The sequence below is a fragment of the Condylura cristata genome, unplaced genomic scaffold (genome assembly GCF_000260355.1).
Source record: "Condylura cristata isolate star-nosed mole 26May11 unplaced genomic scaffold, ConCri1.0 scaffold00007, whole genome shotgun sequence".
Taxonomy (NCBI): domain Eukaryota; kingdom Metazoa; phylum Chordata; class Mammalia; order Eulipotyphla; family Talpidae; genus Condylura; species Condylura cristata.
The window spans coordinates 35,698,968-35,721,103 of NW_004567108.1; the positions used below are offsets into that span (position 1 = coordinate 35,698,968).

At 40.6% G+C, this 22,136-nt stretch overlaps 1 protein-coding gene across 1 annotated transcript; it reads right to left on the minus strand.

The window, feature by feature from the left end:
- Nucleotides 1-8,956: 8,956 nt before the first annotated feature.
- CRHBP (corticotropin releasing hormone binding protein) lies at nucleotides 8,957-21,168 on the minus strand. Its single transcript, XM_004678196.1, has 7 exons — nucleotides 20,831-21,168; nucleotides 20,385-20,478; nucleotides 19,914-20,071; nucleotides 18,286-18,496; nucleotides 16,175-16,323; nucleotides 12,817-12,934; nucleotides 8,957-9,320 (listed from the first exon to the last, which is right to left on the minus strand). The coding sequence occupies exons 1-7, from the start codon at nucleotides 20,909-20,911 to the stop codon at nucleotides 9,163-9,165; spliced, it is 969 nt and encodes a 322-aa protein (XP_004678253.1). The 5' UTR covers nucleotides 20,912-21,168; the 3' UTR covers nucleotides 8,957-9,162.
- Between the last annotated feature and the right edge of the window lie 968 nt (nucleotides 21,169-22,136).

Below are 22,136 nucleotides of genomic sequence, written 5' to 3' on the forward strand. Positions count from 1 at the left end.
TATATATACGAAGATGCCTCACAGAGGGCTGAACACAACACTCTTCCCAGCCTCTGAGGGGAGACTTTATCTACAGTATAAAACAGGATGCTAGAATGAAAGTTGTGCACACTTCTCTTTTCTCCACCATAATAAAAAGTCATGAAGTGTGGGGGGAAAAAATGGTGAGGATTTCCAGACAATTCAAAGTAAGTGTGGAAGCTTTCAAGAGTGGTATGGGAGGGGCTGCAGAGCTAAGATGGTTCTCCTTCTCAGAGTAAGTCTATCAGTCTATCAGATGTTTGGTCATAAATGAGCAGAAAGTCTACTTAACAACACAGGGGTGTGAATCAGGAGTAATTGTTTGCTGGAAATGGGGAAATCTTTCCATGGGTAATTAAGACGGCATCACTTGATTCCTGCTCTTGGGAGAATCACTCCCCCAGTACAGTGTCATCAACCTGGAGTCATGGCAACTGGCTGGTCTTGGGCCCTTCCTCTGGAGGCTGCTTTTATTAATGTGTCTGCTGTTCACAAGTTATGGCTTGCACTTTCCACTGTGTGTTCCAAACACAAGTGACAGGAAAGAAACCGAGGCAGATCTTATTATTTAGCACAAACCTTCAAGAAAAGCAAAAACAAATTGACCGTTGACTATCTATACTCAAAGGTAATCTTCCTCCAAACAGTCTGAATATTTTCCTGGTCATAGGCCATCAACATCAGCATCATCAGGAGAAGTTAGAAATACAGCATCCAAAGCCCCATCCCAGAATCAGAGAATCAGATTTTGCCTTTGACAAAATCCCTGGGTAAGTGCTCATTCACACTAAGGTTAAGAAGCATTGTCAAATATAGGCTTGTCTTTAAATAATACCACACTCACACCTGCTTCTAAGTGGTTTTCTTCTCTTTAGGTTTGTCCCCAAAACGAAAGAGTGTCATTGTTTTCAACAGTAAAAGGAACTTGGAAATTTGGACCAGTTTATTATTTAAAAAAAAAAATGTACCTAGGCTCTGCCAGGTCTTTGGTCCACAGGTTTTTCTTGCCCCTGTCTTGGAGCTCTGTCCCAACTTCATACACTCATCTAAGGGACTCCAGCCTGTGAATTAGGTACCATGTTCTGGAAGCACTTAGTGGAGGAGGTTTTGTTCCAGAAATACCATCAACAACTCTGCCAAATAAAAGTTCAAAAGCAAGGCCCTCCCTGGTGGCGCAGCTGGTTAAAGCACTGCACTAAGAAGCTAAAGCCACTGCAGCATGAGTTCGATCCCTGCCTGCCCCGGAGGTGACCACATGGCACAGCAGACCTCTCCGGACCCGCCCGCTGCTCCCCTCAGCAGTGTACTTCGTAGATCTGCCTGTTCTGCTCCCCACTCTGTCTCTGGTGAATCCTCTCACCACCCTGCACCTCTGGCCTGTATCCCAGTTCTGTATGTATAAATAAATAAATCTTTAAAAAAAAAAAAAGTTCAAAAGCAAGCGTTGCTTCTAGCTGACACAGGATGATGCTGTAGCTTCTTGCCCACTATGACAAATTTCTTGACTAAACTTTGACCTAAGAATAGCACTCTATGTTGTAACAATGTAGAACATCAAGTTTGAAGGCCTTAAGCAAACATAAAATAACATAAGTCAGGTTGTACTACATATGAATGAAAAATAAGGAAAATGACCCAGATAATTCCATTAAAAGAAAAATAATGAAAGCAAATCCATTGAATTAGCTAGATATTTTTTTCCACAGTCTTTTTATCTGATGGGGAGGGAGAATAGAGCAGGCAGGGCATAATGAAAGATGAGAGATAGGGCTGTGAAGCATAGTATAAAAGAATGATTGATGATTAAGAATGAGATGCCATCGTTGCCATGAATGAACCCTGACAAAGGAATATAAATTGTTTTCCCATGATAGATGAAGCTATAAAGCGTTGGGTAAGCATCTTACCCACTTTCTTCCTCAGTGCCTTTATCTGTAAAATGAGGATACTACTACTACTTAGCTCTTCAGATTGTTATAAGCTTATATGAGATAATATACACAAACCATTTTTACAATTCTTAGTATAAATGCTCAGTACAAACAGATTGTAATTGTATAGAGATGAGGTCAATTCTGGTACTCAAAGAAATTGTTAATGCAAAAATTTTAGTATCAGTTAAGTTAAAATCTACATACATAAAGAAATGGAATACAAAATTGAGGTAGGTACTTTACCAGATTATTTAACAATAAATGCCAAAACAAAATAACTCCAGGGGAATTAACAGATGGATCAAATCTTAGTCTACATAGACTGCTATAACAAAAATGTTATAAACTGTGTAGCTGCTCTAAAGCAAACATTTACTTCTCAACATTCTGTAGCCTTGGAAAAATCAAAGATCATAGCACTGACAGATTCAGATTTGATGTCAGCTCAGAACCCACTTGCTAGCTGGCCATCAGTTTTGCTGTCCTTATAGGATGGAAGGGGTAAGGGAGCTTTTTCAGGCCTACTTTCTAAAGACCTGACCTCAATGTTCCAAGCCTTTTGTTACAGGGTAGCCCATAGTAGACTGGGCTGCCTGTCTGTGGGGCCTCACCCGCGCGCTCACAACTGCAGGTACACACAAAGGGGTCAATAACGGGTTTATTTTTAAAAGGGGAAAGGAATAGGAAACAACACAGGGACAGCAGGATACAAAGTAAGTGGAATACCTTATGATTAGGCTGACTGAATACACTGACTGACGCGGTTCACGTGGTCCAGAGAGATGCTTCCCAAGCGAGCCAGTAAGAGACAGAGAGCGTGAGATGCAATCGTGCCCTATTTATCCCCCTAAATGTCCCAGAATCCATTCCTGCTAGCTCCGCCCTGGGGTCCTGCAGTTCTCTCCCTGGTACTGCTGGGAGTTGTAGTTTTCAAATCACTGGAGTAATATGTAGGGTCCAGAAAGTTGGAGTAGGGGATGGAGTCCATAAGAGAAAGCTGGAGTAGGGGGTGGAGTCCATAAGACTCTGCAGAGTTCCTTTAGGACATCCTTCCCCTTAACACTTTGAGGGCTGGGATTTTAACATAGGCATTTGAAAGTACACACAAGAATTCAGTCTATAGCTGAGGGATTACCTTCAATTACTATTTTGTTTACTTACATTCATTTAATTCATAAAAATGATCCGTTCTTCCAGCAGTTTTATGGACATCACTTTTTCAGATAGTAATTTTCAAGAGAACTATTTTAAAACTGCAATTTTTTAGGGTACTCATTTTTTATAAGGAGGATTTAAAAAAAGACCTAATATCTAATATTTTCCCATAATAGATGAGAAGTTATACAACCCTGAGTAAGCACTTTACCGACTTTCTTCCTCAGCACCTTTATCTGTAAAATGAGGATACTACTACTACTTACCACTTCAGATTGTTATAAGATTAAATGAAATAAAAGACACAAACATTTTTACAATACTTAATATATATAATTTACTTAGTATATTGTAATTTGTGGCCCTCACAAATGCATATTGGTGCATCCATTCCATCCTTCATATCTCTGAAATTCTTTCAGAAAAGATTTTCTCAGTTTGTATACTCTGCTATTAGACCCGTCTCTTGAGCTTTATATTTTAATGACCCATCATGTCTTAAATTTATTACATTTTTAAATGAATCTGTGAGTTCTTTTTCTTCCATTATGTTCTGTACTTGCCTTGTTAGATCGCTAGATATTCCAGATGTTTCTGCAAGCCAGGATAGATCACATCTCATCAATGACCTGAGGAAAAACATTGTTCATTCATGCATGAGGGAATGCTTTCCAATTAAAGATGTTGCTTTGAAAGAGACTTCCAAATTGGTTTCATTGAGAAGAAATGAAGGAAACTAAAAGCCTTTCACTTGAGATTTGACAATAGCCAGAAAACCTTTGTTAATCATGAATGTTAAGTGATAACATTTAATTAGCACGGGTTATAAATAGAATATTGCTCGGAATTGACGTAGGCACAATCTTAAATTTCTTTTAACTGTTAGCTGTTCTTCCTACAGTTTACAGTTCCTCCTAAAAATGGGACATGACATCTCACAACCATTTTTACTTTGGACTTCCTTTTCAGAGGTATTTAATTTTAGTCAGAATCGGGCTTTGTATTGGCCCTTACCATCTCAATACCTGGTTCTCAAGTAGGTGGACTGAGGTGATGAGGGGAAGGTGCTAATAAATTTGCTGGTGTCCATTCCTTTGCCCTATTGTGCTCCTTCTGTGAAAGTCAGTTTGATTAAAAGCAGGATGTCACAAAAGACTGTAGGGAGAAAGAAAACAAAGTTATAATCTCCTCAGACATTTCATTGGTAAGGAGGAATTTAACAACAGTATGTTACAGTTGGATCCAAGAGAAACATATTCAGCAAGAATAAAGAACATTATTTAGTGTGTTCAACCAGATTTTCTAAAGCAAAACAAATTAGAACCATTAGGATATCCACTCTTCAAGAGACCTCTGTCTTTTTTCTCCTAGAAACTTACTGACTAGATAATACCCCACATTATGGGGTATATTACTCAACATCTCTGAGCTTAATGTACTATGTAATAACTATTATTCAATCAAATATCTGCATACTGAGGCCTAGCCAAGTTGACACACATAAAGTTGACCATTACCTTTGATCGTTCTGAGCCTTGGAATTGAGATTGATTTGATACAAGTCTCAGACAAAGGCTTGAATTCACTTTAAGTGGCATGTTCTGATAAAGGGCTAAGAACCCAAAAGCTTTCAATATCACTGCTAGGCTAGTGGAGACCCTCGTGAGAGCAGTGTTTCCTACTTTATTCTAGTAACATCTCTAGCAGGAGAGCAACAACCTCTGAGGTTAGATCCCTGGATTCTGAGTCCTGGTTCTCCTGTGTTCTGTGTAATTTGAGGCCACTTCATTTAAGTTCTCTTTGCTTCAGCTTCCCCAATTGTAAAATGGAGATAGGTCTGAATGTTTTAATTTGTGGGAAGTCTGTGGAATCATGCAAAGACAATAGCAAAGGTTCGATAAATAGTAGCTTTTGTTGTTATTTAAATTAAGACTAAAACCAAACATTTTCTTTATGGCTGTCCATCTTAAAGATAGGTTTGTTGTTGGCCCTCCCTGGTGACGCAGCGGGTTAAAGCACAGCACTAAGAAGCTTAAGCCACTTCCTCTTGAGTTCCATCCCTGCCTGCCTGGAGGTGACCACATGGCGTGGCAGACCTCTCCTGGCCCGCCCGCTGCTCCCCTCAGCAGTGTACTTCATTGATCTGCCTGTTCTGCTCCCCATTCTGTCTCTGGTGAATCCTCTCACCCTCCGCATCTCTGCCCTGTACCCCAGTTCTATATGAATAATAAATAAATCTTTAAAAAAAAAAAAAGATAGGTTTGTTGTTTTCTTTGTTTTGTTTTTAACCTGAAGCCTTAAAGAAAATGGCACCTATGTCACCCTTTCTTACTACTCCCTTTGGGTGATGCTTCAATGTCCCTTAAGAGACAGTGTAAGAAAGTTGTTTTCACTGAGAAGGTGGGGAGAGGCACCTAGTTGGCCAGACCTGATGTGGGGCTGGGGGAGAGAGTAGGGCTTTCACAAAGCAGACCAAAGTTAGGCTACCACTTAACAACCTTGAGAATGCACCTCCCACATTAATGAATTCATGAGTAAATACTGTAGATCAGAAACTATTCTAAATGTATACACCTAACAATTTGACATTCAGTTACTTTCTTTTACCAAATTATTGTTTGAAAGAGCCTCCTCTTATTTCCTTTAAGTAACAAGCCTCACTGCAGAATTTTAAGGTGAGATTATATTACTGAAGACTTGATGGTGAACAACTTTTCCAGAAAAGGGAAACTCATTTAGAGTCTCTGCCACATGCCTAGGACAGGGCATGGTCTTGGATGTGAGGAAGCTGATTCTTAACAGGAGTGTGACTTGCTCATGGCACATAGGTGGTCAATGGCTGAGTCAGAGCCCACCCCCAGGTCTGGTTCAGAGGTCTGATTTTTTCTTCCTCTGTTCTGATGCCTGTGTTCACAGGACTGGGTCCTGTTTCTAAAGCTCTCTCTCTGGTCACATCCATTCTACAGAGGCTGGTTTTAGGGGATTGTAAGCAAGTGCCCTCAGTTTGCCTTTGACAGCATCCCCAACTCCACAGCAAGCTTCCTTTTCGATTTCCTCTGCAAACCTCCAGGTAGCTAGTAGCTACATCAGTTCTTCGCTGGCTTTCCCAATAGCCTTAAAGGGACAGTCATCTGAGTCTGTTTCCTCAGCATCTCATATTCTTCATTTCACCCATCACATTCTCCTTAATTCAAACACACCTGTAACATTATAACCCATGCTCTATGAGGTTGAATTAATTACTTATTTTATGTCAGTTCATTAAATAGTTAACTGTCCATCAGAAGCATTTAAAACCATAAAGTAATCATGAATCATTTGTTTAATTACAAAAGGGTCTTAAGCAATAAAAGAAAAAGGATCATAAGAGTGTAATTTTAGCTATGTTTTCAGTTAAGTGAGTCTTCTACTGCTCCTCAAATTGCACCACATACTTGGATTACATCTCACCCATTAAAAACATAGGAGACAGTTTCCTATACTTTAGAAATCTGGAGAAGGAAGGGAAATCCATCTTCTTATTGGGAAACCTCAATATCTGATTGTAGGGGAGGTGTCATGTCCACTTCTCCCCACTACACACACTTACACACCATGATCTTGGACTTGCTACTGTGAAGCAGGGCTGGAGCTGAGCAGCCAGGTAAAGCTACATAATGCTGAGCAGGTGGGCTAAGGGGATTCCTCTTGTTTTTGCGACCCAACTTGCATCCTGTTCCTTCTGGGAAGGAGACGTGTGGAAGAGAGACATGTAGAGATATGTGGGTGAGAGACACGTGGGGAGCTGACAATGGCAGCCGTCATGCTGATGGGGGATCTCCTCGAGTTCCACCTTCTGCGACCTGCTTCAGAACCCCTTTTCTAAGGTTCCCCACCAGAAGGTGGATTAGATTTGTGTCAAGACTTCAGGCTGACCCTGTCTGTCTGGGCATTTACCTACAAAAGGATGGGTAATTTGGGGTGTTTTATTGGGAAATTAATATCCTTTCTTCTTGCTCTCTGTATACACTATATTAATGATCTCTCATACCACATCGACTACCTTTGTCTTTACTTGGTGGAGGCCCCATTTTACAGCTGGTGCCCTCATTTATTTGGGGCACCTGGATGACCCTCATTGTTATGCTAACATGATAACCCACCTAGTTACAAAGACTGAGGTTCTGTGTAGCTCCTACAGCCATGACATTTAGTACAGAAAACTAGTACTGACATTCAGTCTTCTTAAAGCACAAACCATTTCATCATTTTCAATTTTTCAGTTGCACAAAGTCCATAGTCTTCATTTCACCAAATGAGAGACCTTGATTTTCACTATACCTTCAAACCTTCTAATCAAGTATTTTTTTCTCTTGTCACAGTGTCCTATTTGGTTCCTCTGTTTCTTCTCTCTTTGTAGTTTATCTTAGCATGTGAAAAAGAACCTTCTATGTGCAAAGAGAAAAAATGGATGGTAATCATTACAAATGATCCATTAGGAATGAGGCCATTCGATCTTCTTATTTGGATCTACAGAGGCATTTCTCTGGAATAGTCCACTGTACTAGATAACAGTATATTCAAATATAATTTCATGTGAGTATAACAGAAGCTCTTGTCTGCAACTCTATTAGGTATTGTTAAACACATGAACAAATTGCCTATGAGTAAATCCTACCCATCAAGTCTTTTTCTTTCATGGAGAGTCCTCTTTGCAGAGAAACTGGCAAAGGGAAAGGGAATCTGGAAGAGATCTGAAAGAATCTTCATCCCCAAAATTTATTCTCTGTAAATTTATTTCACCTCTGAGGAAAAACTCCATAGCAGGTAAAAAGAAACGCATGCATTAAAAGACAAAAATAATGTAATGCAAAAGCAGAAACAGTAAATATTATTGTGAACTTTACAGCTAAATTAACCCATGAATATCTTAAACTAATACTAAAACGAGGCAACCCAGTTTGAGAAGACTGGTATAAAACTGACCTGTATTCATTATTTACTCCTGGAATTAGGAGTCTTATTCTGAAATCTTTAATGGCCTTAGTCTCAAGCCACATGTAGACAAGGCTCAGTCAATATTCAACTGCCCTTAGTACCAAAGAGGTTCTCAGACTTGTGCAGGTTGTTTCTGAGTTGTCAGGCCCCTGTTGTCTTTGTTGAAAAGTACATCCACTGTGAGGGAGATGTATATTCTCAGTTTTCTTAGAGGGCATCCTGCCTCTTGCCTAGTTATTGAGGCCAGTTAGAGTTGTCTGTGCCAGCGCTCTGCTTCTGCCCGCTCTCTAAATGACTACTCTGACCCAGAGTTCTTTAGAACATTTAAAGTGATTTCGTTCACTGTTTGGTTCTGGACCACATGAAGACATTCTTTTCTCTTGCAATGCATTCTTTATTGAGATATAATTAACACGAAATATCATATTCGTCTCAGGTTTACAATACAAGGATGTCATATTTGTATAGAGGACTTGGTTTTCTGGTGTCAGTGGAGAGAGGATACTCAGGAAAGCAAACAAGCGCAGTGTCAATGTGCCAACGTTCTGACTATTTATTTGTGTTTGTATGGAAAAAATTTTCCTTCCTCAAACTTTGTTAAAAACAAGCTGTTAGTGATCAAGAAATAATGAAAATGACTATTATCTATTACAGACAGATTAAGAAACAAAAAATAGATGCAACTACTGTGGTATAAAAAAGACATTGTTTTCTGTTACAAAACTGATATGGACACCACCATTTTTTATTCCTTCTTGTATTTCCCTCGAGATACTATTGTTTATGGCCACATTGCTTGCAGGTGTCTTATCCATTCAGGATTGCAGCAGACCAAGGAACTGTAGAAAACTGATTTTCTACCAAAAGAGGGAGTATTTTCTTCTTTGTGATCACTGATATCTTACAAATGAAAAAAAGAAAAAACAAGGTACAGAAATTAATGTGCATGTGTGAAGTGTGTGTGTGTCTATACTGAGAAGACTAGCATGAAAGACATAACTACTTGGCATCAAAATCATAGAACAGCTATTAAAACTCTCTTAGCTGGCAGTACGTAAATCAGTGGGTTGGTTGTTCAAAGAGTAGAGAGACAAAACTCTTGGATACTGTTTCCACTTGGGTTTTCCATTTCATACGGTTCCAGCTGGCGGTATTCAAAAGTCACACGATTTATGTGCTTTCCACTGGAGACCATGCGCACCACAGTGTTGTCACAGCCAATTTTCATTTGGGCTGAAATTCATGGAAAGAGTAAAAGTTTTCCAATATGTTAGAAGCCACACAGTCGAGCCATGTCTATGGACAAGATCATCTATACACAAACAAGTGAGGGGAAGGCTGCTTCCTCTGACTTGCTCAAACCAACATCTTGCTAGCAGGTGAAACATTTCTGTTTTCATTCCTATTATGACATACAAATAATTGCAGAAATTGAACCCAGCCCCTCTCCTCACGTACAAGAACATTGTTAACCATGTGCGACAAGTCGATGTGTCCAGACACCTCATGTTCCTCTACCCACCAGGCTGTGGTGATAAAGACGGGAGAAGGCCAGGAGCGCGTTGACTTCAGTGTTCTCAGTGGGAGCAGTACTGCCCTCTAGGGACAGGCTAGAAATTTGCAGGGTCAGTTTTCGGTTGTGGTTATAGCTAAGGGTGCAAATGGCATTTAGTTGGGCAGGACTAGAGGCGTTTACTGCCAGATATTTATGTAGACCCCCCAAATCCACCTATTTATTATTTTCTAATACAATAATAATCCTATTTTATATATAAACAAAAAATCACTTGCATAATTTAGATAAACACTGAGTATACTTATTTCTGTTGTCCACTATACATTTTCTCAGTTTTTCTTTTGTTTCTTATATAGAATGGCATTTAATATCCTTATTTAAATGCAGTCTTACTCATTACCTGCATAAGAATCTGCAGTGCTTATGTATTTCTAGTACAAATGTACTTCAGCTGCTATATATTTAAATTCCTATGGTTTTTGTTTTAAAAATTAATTTTGTTATATTTCTCCACCTTTAAGATGGTTCCAGGGGCAAGATTTAGCTGTCCTACAACAATGCTTTCTGCTGTTTTAATTTTATCAATGTTCTCCCCCACCCACCATCACTTTGTCTCTGTAAGACCTAAGTTCTGAGAAACACTAGCATTATCATTATATAACAAGTACTTCCTAAACATGTACCTACATTTCAATGAAGCAAATCAGCCAGATAGCATTATTGAGGTAGAAGGCAAGCTAGAGACATAATAAGCTCCATAATTATTTTAATCTGAGTACTAAGAAGTCTATATTAAGCTTAGGTTAAGCTTCTACAAGAGGCCCATATTTAATTTTCTTTACATGATTTGGAAGGTCATTCTTTTTCTGATCTGACTCCAAATTTAACCAAACATACCGCATTTTCTTCAGTTAATATGCATGCTGTTTATCATTTTGATATAACTTCCAATAAAATCTAATTTGAAGGACAGGGTCCCCAATAATAGTTTATTCTCTGAATAACTTAGGAGGAGCTCATAGAAATATGGGTAAATGAAAGAAAACAAATTCTAAAATGATTTAATGAATCATATATTCAAGTCTTCAAATTATATTGACTTGTAAATTATTTAGCTATTTTAGAAAAAAGTGGTTTGGGGGGGCTTCGTCTCACACTTTTACCTAATTCAAGTCTTACAATTCAAGCACCAAAATTATTCTCACTTTGATTATCTAAACTTTAAGGCAGGGTTTGTCTTTGTCCTTAATCTCTTCTCTTTACCCAGTTTACACACATCTATTCAGAGATGCACCCCATCCTCATGGAAGTTTCCAGTGCCTCAAGAGAGTACATGGAAAAGACAAGAGCCATTTGCTCTGACAGTTGAGACCAGGGCTCAAGTGTAAGCCAGCAATAAATAAATAAATAAATAGTCCTACATTTTCAGCAAAGTGGGTTACTAGAAACCTTTGCCATTACCTTGCTTGGAAGGCTCACCTGGACCCAGTCCCGCTCAAACCTCTGATATGCTTCTTTAGGCAGGTGAAGTATATGAATTCCAGCCAGTGGAATACAAATGGCCCTTAGTGTTTTCATGTGCATGCCAACTTTTTTTTTCAGAGTTGTGTTATTTGCTGAGGCTCCTGCTTTAGCTCAGACAGAAAATGTACTGGTGGGCAGAGATGGTTTTAATTAAGGTGACAGGTCGTCCAAAGGAGAGTCTGAATTGCAGCTTCATTACCCTGCTGGGTAGTGATCTGTGGTTTCCAAAGAGGAAGGGAGCCATGATAAGAATGAGCCATGGTATCAGAGACTGCCTTACTTCCTCTGTTTTTTTTTTGTGTTTTGTTGTTTTGGCTCCTTAAAGACAGTCATGTATCTGACCTACAGGTATGGGAGGTACTTTTATAGGAATGTTTTATGTACGCCTCTTCCTCTCCCCTGGAACTTTGTTATGTTAATCGGTCATGAGATCAGCAGTGCCCACCCATCTCACCCCACCTGATAATAATCAAATGGAAAATCTTTCTAGTCCCTAACAAAGAAAATCTGACTCTGTTTGGCATGCTGTGCACTAACTAGTCTTATTACTGGTAACCATTTTCAGGTTTCAGAAATTCTTTCTGTGTTGACATGAGCATTCATATGCTATTTTTGCTGGTAGGATTTGGGAGCATTCAGCAATTCTGACCATGTCCAATAACACATATCACTTTTTTGTTTATTTACTAGCTACATATTTACAACTACATATATTTGAAAAAGTTACATATTACTTCATTTTACACTATTTCTAATTGCTGAATCATCTACTATTTGAGCCATAATTTTCACTAAGTTAACCAATTCTTTGGTCACTAGAGGATGACAGCAGAGACTTTTAAAAAGGTGGAAAGGACCCAATAAAAAACTGTCTTTTTCATAGTTTTACTTTGGACTAAAACATGCTCATTACAAAACAGTAATGTTAAAGATTTTGGTAACACACTATTGTTTAATTGATTTATTTTTAATTGAAATAATATTTGACAAGATAAATAAATAAAAAAGAGCAAATGACAGATTCAAGCTTAATAGCACTCTCTGAAAAAGAAGAAATTGACCAGAATTGTAATAGATTGAATAAACATGGTCATATTGAAAAAACGATTTATCTTTATATCTTAAAATATATGAAATTGTTCTTTATTTTTCTACAAAGAACATGCAAAATATGTTCAGGAAAAAATAAACTCGTAAAAATAAAAATAAATTAAAAAAAATAATTTTGGATACTCCCATCCAGAATTGCTGTCGTGGTAACACATTCTTAATACTGCACATAGGCTCAAATGTAACCTCCTCACACTGATTCAATGGGCAAAACTGGCTGTTTTCCTTTTTGGGGTGGAGGAGTGGACCTTGTGATCCCATATAGATATAAACATTTGTGGCCTTCCCTAGTGGTTAGGACGCAGCACTGCAAGCTAGCCGCAGCCACTTTGGTGCGAGTTTGATTCCCAGCCCTGGAATGGCACAGCAGACCCCTCCTGACCCCTCAGCAGTGTACTTCTTTGATGTGATGTTCTGCTCCCCACTCTGTCTCTGGTGAATCCTCTCACTGCCCCTGCACCTCTGGCCTGTACCCCAGTTCTATATGGATAAATAAATCTTTTTAAAAAATTTTGAGATGTGATACTTAAAGAAATAAACTTGATTGGTACAAACATAATAATCAAAGAAACAGCTCACCAGGCCCATGAAAGGGAGAGCAGAGATCAGCTAAAGGAATCATCTTGGAAGGGTCCAAACCAGTTCCTCCCAGCAGTTCCACAAAGTCTCCTATTCCCCCACAACCTCCTGAGGGTTTCTGAGAGAGTAAGGCAGCAGAGAAAGGAATAGTTAAACCAATCATGGAAGTCAAACCATTTGTCAAATGGCAAGTTGGTGAATTCACTCGCTCAGCCTTAGGCATCCTGGCGGTGCCATTTAATATCCAAGACTCTGGAAATTAAAAGACATTTTAAAGAAAAAAAGGATAAGAATAGCTTCTCTAAATCAGTGAGTAATCATTTTTTAAAATGTGTTTGCATATTTTTTTCATAAACTCAAGGGCAGGAATGATGAAGTGGAAATCTGTAAACTACTTAAAAGATGTATGAAAATTGAATCGCAAAATGCTTTGCTTTTTAAATCATTTAGACATACACAGTGAATTACTTGAATTTCTTACTGCATGCAATCAGAGTTAAAGGAAGTAGGGTTTTCACATCAGATTTCCCTTCAATTTACTCCTTTTTCTCTTTTTTGTAAGGAACTTTTTTTTCCTGCTGTTGGACAATCCTTATCATGACTACTGATAAGGATTTAGATTAGTTATAAGAATCTTTTTAAAAGAAAAGAATCCTAATTTGGGGTCCAAGCTAGCTAGAGTTATCCTTGTCTTTTTCCTTAGTGCTAAAACAAATTGATTTCAAGCTACTGAAAACAAGAACCTATTCTAACATTATGTCTGATCCCTATCGCCAACTTTTTCTGCTTCCCATCCCCCTTCCTAGACTGTCTCACCCACACCAATCCCTGTGCTTCACCTTCTCACACAAGAAGCTCCTCCCAGTGCCAGCTATTGCACTTTGGACTGGCATCTGCTGCAATCAGGAATGGTTTCCAGGTAGCCACACAGGGTCCACGCCTATGAGAGCCCTGGGCGTCATGTAATGCTCTGTTGTCATCATCATAGAATAATTATAAAATAAGGCCTCCCACATTTTCATTTTGCTCCTTATAAACTACATAGCCAGTTTTGCCTTCAGCTGCTTCTTCATGGAGGCTCATTAAAAGATTTTGTGGAGTGTGGCAAGGGACTTAGATTAAACAGAGACCCTGACACATTGGGACTAAAATCTATAATAGAGAACTTTAAATATGTATATGCAAACATTTGGAAGACAATGAAATGTAGCAGAAACTAAACAAAAATTTAGAAAATACTGTAACAGCAACTGTTTGATGAAAAGAAGCAGGTAGGGACATACATTTTAAAAGCACCTACTATGTGTTAGATTCTACGCCAGCTTAGCTTCTTTATTTATCATTTCACTAAATGATGAAATAGAGAGGTAATTAGCCCCACTGTGTACAGGATTCATGTTCTTGTATGAAGAGCTGGATAAACCATGTAGAGTTGAAGACAAAACTCCTAATCACCTTTCCCTAGAGATAGTCCAGGAAACATCTCTTAAGACTAAGTTAATTGGTAAGATAGGTTCTGAATTTCAGCAGAGGTGGTAAAGGGAAAAAGGCAGGTTCAAAAGAGAGATGGAAAATTAGGATTTTGGGAAGAAGTAGAGCCTACTCCCCAAGATGAGGGAACCAAACAAAGAAGAAAGTTGGGTGCGCCTATTCCTTGTTGTTCACTGGGTTTTCTCTCTTCCCAGTCTCTCAGCTATTCTCATCCACAATGGCAGAATCTGAGTTGGCTGGGAGGTCTCTGAGATTCAGCTTCTCTGTAAGAACTGCTTAGATTTTTTGTTGAGGTTCCACCACCCAGGCCTGAGTCACAACCATCTCTCACCTAGGCCATGAAGACCCCTCGAAGTACACTAGACCCTGCTGCCCACACACTTCTGAAAGCCAGAGCCACCGTCAGGCCATTTAAGTCAGATCGGGATGATTTCCTGCCTGAACGCTGCTAGTGATTTAATTCCACTTAGAAACTCAAACTACATAACACTGGTTGTGGACTCTCTCATCCTGGCCCTATACCCCAGTGCTGTCTGACCACTTTGCCTCTACCTCCCCTTCTTCCCATTACTAAAATCCAGGAGGCCACACCTCCCCAGTGGCACGGGGGTGAAGTCTCAGCACTGTGAAACAATCAGCAGCCACTGCAGCATGAATCTAACCCCTGGCCAGGTTGTTGACCCCCATGGCCCAGACTTCCCCTGTCTCATCCCCTGCTCCCCTCAGCTGTGTACTTTGGTCAATCTGCCTGCTCTGCTCCCCACTCTGTCTCTGGTGAATCTTCTCACCCTCCCATACCTCTGGCCTACAACCCAGCTCTTGATGCAAAAATTCAATCAATCAAACCAAATCAAATCCAGGAAGCCAACGCCTGCCTCTGAGGCTCTGCCCTGCTGCTGTTCTCTTGGCCACTGATTCCGCTCAGAGCCAGGAATAACTAAAGTGCAGACCTCTCAATCTGCTATCATACTGACCATCTTCTGTATAATACAGCAAGACTGACATAAAAACAACCACAAGCAAATAAGGCTATGTTAAAGACATCCACCTATCCTGTCTTTCTCAAGGCCGATTCTTTTGAAAAGGTCCAATTAAAAAATAAAAGTCACTGGCTCATGAATTTACAGCTTAAAGGAAATTTATTTGGTTTTCACCAAAGCCTGTCTGATTAGGGACTATGATTGTTTAGTGCCAACATACATGAGCTGTCACAACCCTGGCATTTGAGAAAGTAAAAGGAAATGAGGATGACTCAGAGGGAAGAGCTATCAGTGTAAGTAAATGCAGCCACATTCATTTTAGGTCCATGGGAAAACAAGGTGATGGGGATTCATAGCTAATACTTTGATACAAAATGTATTCAACTAAATGTAATTGCAAAAGCTCTTCCAAACTTTACTGTATTTGCAATATAAAAATCCGGTTTTATATTTTATGCTACACTTAGCATTTCTTCATAAGACTTCTGTCAATGAGATACTTCCTTCATGTCAAAAGAAAATTCCAATAATCAGAAAAACAGCTGTGTAGATGACTCACTAGGTTCTGCTAGGAGAGAATTTTGGTAAAAACGGCAAGTACAAGAGAGTTCAATTGTAATTATATGCCACACTTTCCCAGTTGAAAACACATCTTACATCACAAGAAAAGTATTCAAGTGTTCAGAAAGGGCACCTGAGTATGCAACTTGCAGCATAACTGAAATAAAAAGAGGGGTTTAGTTAAAGCAATGAGGGCAACCAAGTACATGTCATGAACAGAACATGATTGCTTCAGTTTGTTATGTGCATGTTTGCACTGTATAACTGCATTTACTCTAAGAAAGCCAGAGCCTTAGGAAATGATGGGGAGGAAATAAGCCACTCACCTTTAACTGAAGACCATTGAAATGTCCCAAGGTAAGATCAGATATTTTGATCACCACTGGATAAATTATGGAGAAGCTGCAATTTCGGTGCTGATGTGGAACTACTAGGGTAAACCTTCCATTTGGTGTCTGGGAAATGACATTGCAAGCTTTGAAGAAAAACAAAACCACATTTTCACTCCTTGGTATGCTGAGTTTTTATAAGCATTTATTCTATCCTTATTGTAGGCCCTATTCATGTTCTAGGGTTTTGTGACCTGGAAGACTTATCACACAGGTCTCTGTGAGATAGTAAAGTGTTGGGAATAAAACTTCCAGTCATGTGTGGATGTGACCAGGAGAGCCTGTGCTTCATGGGACATTTTACTCTAAGGGGTTTTCTTATTTATAACAATGAAATACATAAGTTAATAATCAAACAAACAATAGTAGCCGTCGTAGTTCTAGGGAAATTCCAATTAAGGAGCAGCCAAGTTCAAGCTAAGTGTACAGAAGAACCAAAAAAGTGAGACCAGAACTCAACCTTATCTGTCTGAGCCTTAATTTATCACTTTTGTAGCCATAATGTTATTTTTTAAAATAACAAAATAAGTAAACATTAAAGCAACAACTAAGCTGGTTGAGGAAAAAAAATAGAGAAAGCCAGCTTATGTTGATAAATATTTGCAAACTGCTAAGTGATAAATTGACAGAAGGTAAAATTGTAATGTTTAACATTAAATTTACTTCTAAGAATTTCTGAATTTTTTTTGTTTTGAATCTGAAGTCTAGATTTACGATAGATTTATTCTTTTAGCTCTGTAACTATAATCATCTGAGTTACTACTTTTTTTGGACCAATTATGGGACAATGTTTCTGACTGATCAAAACACATCAGAAATACTTCTTACTTTCTTCCTTTATTTTCAACAGCACAATTTCAAAAGAATGAGTCTAGGTGGTTATAGGTTTCTAACCAAACAAAACATAGGATAAATATTCACTTTGTCATTTAGGATTATTCTGTTCCAGTCCTCACATATAATCTGTGGGATGGAGGTAGAGGGTGGAAACAGGGGAGGGTCTTTCAAAAATTAAAACAAAACAAAACAAAAATCATAAGGTCAGATTGTATATAATTCTTTGGTGGGTAAGGCACCATTCTTGACCACAGGAAGTATGTTAATATAATACTATTGTCTGAAACTAAATATGAATGACTTGTTTTCTTTTCCTGATTTTCTGAAAGATGTTTCTCCTTAAAAGGAAAAATAATAAACTAATGTGTCCTATATGATTAAATTGTTCAGCTTTAGAGCATCTATGTGTGATCCATCAGAAATGAATTCAATTAAAGTGGTGGACTCAAGGTCAAAAGGCAAGGTTAAGGTCCAAGTCCAATTCTCTGTTCAGGATATGGATTCTTTCAATCACATCCTAGCTGTGCAGTCTTTCTATCTTTACCATAATACCTCTAAGACTGCAACTTTATATCTAATCTCTCAAGTTTATTTCAGATCAATGAAATAACTAAGTGGGATTAAAATTTGTCACTGAATGCATTGTGGTACCTCTGGAGATCAGAGTAAGGCTGGAGGAAAAACAGAATGGTACCCATCATATATTAGTACCCTACTTAGTCTGGAAAAAAATGAAAAACTGATTTGATTTTTATAATAATGACTAGAAAATATCCTTTAGGACATTTCTAATTAAAAATGAATTCCCAGGCCCTCCCTGGTGGTGCAACTGGTTAGGATGCAGAACTAACTGCAAGCTGGCTGTAGCGGCTTCATTGAGGGTTAGGTCCCCGGCCCCAGAGGTGACCCATGTGGCATGTCAGACCTCTCCTAACCCACCCACTGCTCCCCTCAGCAGTGTACTTCATTGATCTGCTGTTCTGCTCCCCGCTCTGTCTCTGGTGAATCCTCTCACTGCCCCTGCACCTCTGGCCTATACCCCAGTTCTGCATGAATAAATAAATAAATCTTAAAAAAAAAAAAAGGAATTCCCTTTCAAATCATTCCTCACTTCAAATTTCTTCTCTGCAATAATGCTATTTTGAAGAACAGATCTGACACTCCTCCCCACAAGTCCTATGATCAAACTCAGAAGACAGAAGTCTACTTACGAAACAGGTTGGGATCTGTTTTTATGGTTAATGTGAATCCATTTCCTGGTTCATGAATTCGGAAGAAGATCATGGCCACGTTCTGGGAGGATCTGATGCTTCTTCCACTAAGACCACTCTCACAGAAATCTATGTAGCGCTCAGTCATGGGGAGAGGATGATCCTGGGAACTGGGAAATGTCTCCCCCTTGAGAATCCAACCATCAAAAACCTCCAGACAAAAAACATACAGATACAGCTGATCATGCCCATCAACTCCTGGGTTTCAGGTGTGTTGAAGGGGGGGGGGCAATCCAGAAATGGGCCAGTTTTCAGTTTCCACAACTTGTCCTTCCTGTCCATTTGTTTATATTTTGGTGATGATTGTTGCTTTCTTTCCTTTATAAACCTAAACTTTCCAGATTAATTAAGCTTTCATCTACTTGCTCTTATCATTTCCGCCACCTTGGTACATAAAACCACAGACAGTACAGACAGTATACATTTTACTTTGCTCATATTTTCCATACCTCCCTTTCTCAAAAGAATGTAACAGAAACATAATTAGGGCTTTAGTTCCTCTCTTAATGAAAGATGAACAACAACAGAAACATCTCAAAATTAGTAAAAAAAACAACAACAACAATAAAAAAAAACAGAACAGCAACTTTACCTGCCAATGACCTATTTTCTCTTGTTATCATATATTAAACATATCAAGAACTGCTTTCACCCCAGTCCAGCAGCTCTGGCAAGCCCTCGGGCCTTGTGAAAGTTGCAGCTGGACAAAAGGTGAGCATCTATGTTACTCCCTGGTCTCCACAGGTCTCCCATGTCAAGAGTCCAACCTAGACCACATTTGCAAAATTACCAACAGCCCAGCTACCAATTACTTGCCACAGCCGTCCTCTTCCACCACGCTTGACAGGTTCGAAATAATTTCCATTTTGGAGATTTAAAACATGATCTAATGGAGATTTAAATCATGGAGCCTGTAGGATTCCATAGGCCATCCCAAGCTGAGCTGTTAGATTTGGGGAGAGGCCTTAGAGTGGGCTGTGTGAGTTTGGGGGCTTTCATGCCTTCTCTCCCCCCCCCCCCCGCCCCCCCATCTGCCTCAGACTGGATCCCGCTCAGCAGTCATTCTCTGCCACTCCAAATCGGTCACCCAGGCGGTGCAGTACCTAATTAAGCAACTGGAACTGCTACGGAGAGAGACGCCAGCAGGAGCCAGGCTATCTCAGACGTGGGGGACCCGTCTCCCAACCAGAACGCACAGACATTCCCGTGCCCAGCACTCCTGCTAGCTTGTATCACCTCGCCTCAGTACCAGATCGCCACACGGCAGTTGCACAAGGAGTTTAAGTCTGCGGAAGTTCCCAGAGCGCACAGAAGGGATTTACACCAAGGCAGCTGCAGAGGCGTGGCCTTTTGGGGTAGGTGGGCGCCAGGTCTTGCGGCTGGGGTTCCTACCTGGTGCGGGTGGGTCCCGAAGCGCACCTCTCCTACTCTGCACCAGCCGAGGGCAGTTACAGTTACAAGTGTCCCAGCCCGCTTAGCAGTCCCACGCTGGGTGCTGCGCCCCCCGCCGATTTTCCCTGCGGTGCTCCCCACCAACCCGTCTGGCTGGCGCGGACTGAGTGCCTTACCTTTAGGAAGTCTCCGCCCTGACAGTCGATGGAGACCTGGTCGTAGTGGATGGTGATGAATTCCTCAGGCTCACTGATGAAGAAGGCGGCACAGTGCAGCTGTGGCCGATCGGCGGTAAAGGTGAACTGACCCTGCAGGCTGAGCATATCCAGGCATCCTGGAGGAGGACAGCGGGCATCCTGGGCTGCAGCCACCTCAGGCGGGCGCCGACCCGGCGGCCCTGCTCCACCTACCCCATTTCCCGCATTTGCAGTCCCGGGATTCCCAGCCTCGGCTGCCCCTGGCCCCCACATTGGCACGTCACCCCACACCGCCCGCCCCATCGTGCTTCCTAGGAAGCACTTTTAGCTATAGTAACAGCACTGGCTGGGGCCCTGGCCACCTCTTTCCTAACGATGAGATGCCCGGGAGCCCCAATCTCCCCCAATCCCCGCTGCCAGCTACCGTCAGCCAGCTTGCTCCTTACTCACGCAGAGAGCGGCGGTATAACTGATCCCCATCCAGCTCCCGCTTCAAGTTGGCGCTGAAGAGCAGGAAAGGGTCGTGGTCTACTGCTTCCCGCAGCTGGCAAGAAAAATGGGTCAGTCCGGAAAAGTTCAAGGGGTGGGAAAGGGAACCAGGAACAGGCACCCTACCTGCCCCACAACAGAGAGAATAAGGGGGTCAGTGTCTCCCGGGGCAGGAGAAGACAAGAAAGTCTTAGACATTTTCCATCCGAAGAGATAGCCCTAGGGGTTAGAGGGAAGGATGAGAAGTGGGAGAAAGACAGGGATGGGGGTGTGGGTGGACTGCAAAATGGAGAGAAGTAAAGGCTAAGCCCAACCAAGGCTGAGAGCAGAGGCAGCCTGCCCATGCCATGCTCTGTGGCTGAACACAGGCAAGGACCGTCTGAAAGGGTCAGTTCGGAACCGCTCACCTCTAGGTACCGGCTGTCCCCTCTTTGAGCCATCAGGAAGATCAGAATGAAGTGGCACTGAAGTTTGAAGGTAGGAGACATATTGGCCTTGCGTTTGCGGCTGGTTTTCTTTCCCACACCTTCGCCCCCAGGCTGAGAGCTAGGAGCTGCTAGGGCCCCTTTACCCGGTCTCTTTTATATAGCAGTGAGGAGGGGAGGCTCTCTGCCCCTTAACTGATCTGAGCCCAGTAACCATGGGTTACCCTGTCTCAGTGACAAAGTACGTGGTGATGACGAGGGTCCAGATCTCAGCCACAAATTTTCAGAGTGGCCCAGCATCATTCACCAAGAATGATTTCAGGCACTTAAAACTTCATGAACTTAAGAATGAGAGTAAGAATGAGGCAGAGACAGACAATAAGGGAGGGCATTTGAGTTGACCTGCCAAGTACTGAATTCTATTTCCCTGTGGATATTCAGGGTGTTTTTGGTTATGCAAAGCAGTGACATCATTACACACATGTATAAGATGTCCAGACGCCTATAATCTTACGGTGGCAGCCTTGTTCCATGACCCTAGATGCTGGAAATTGTCAGAGAAGATAGCATTTGGGCATCTGCTCCTGCCTCTCATGAAGAAACTTGAGGCATTTCAGCTATAAAGAGAAACTGAACAAAAACTACAGTCTGATTTTGTAGGATGTTGCAGTAATATGAGTGTTATAATTCAAGCTTTCTTTCTTTCTTTCTCAGTCTTTATCCTGATCCAGTTTCTTATAAGCAGTTCCTTACTGGAAGGCTAAAGCTGGCCTTTGCAGGTGTCCAGATTTTAGCTGAGCTTTATCACTTGGTCTGATTGTCTGCTGGTGGACATGACCCTGCACTAAGTAAATGCAGTTGTGACTTTACACTCTATCTGAACCTCATGGAAATGTAGCCAATTCTATTTCATGCCCTCAAAAACCTGGATTACTCTAATTCTCTGGTAGAAAGAGCACCAAGAAACTTTATTATAACTAATCACCAAAGAAATTTCAGGGCTACTCTAATGATTTTGAGATCTAAAGACAAGTTAAGTATAAATGTGTCTTTGCTGATTAGAAGAGAATTGCTTCTTCTCTAGGTCCAGGATTGTGGGAAATATGAGAATAGTAAACTTTTAGCTTTTGGATTTCCAATCTCTTTCTAATCTATGCAACAAGGAAGGCAATTGCAATTCCTGATCTTCATGTTGTTTTATTTCTGCCTGATAGAAAACACACTTAAACCATCGCTTTCGTGATTCAAAATATTATAACTACCAAGATGATAAGAGTATTTTAACTCA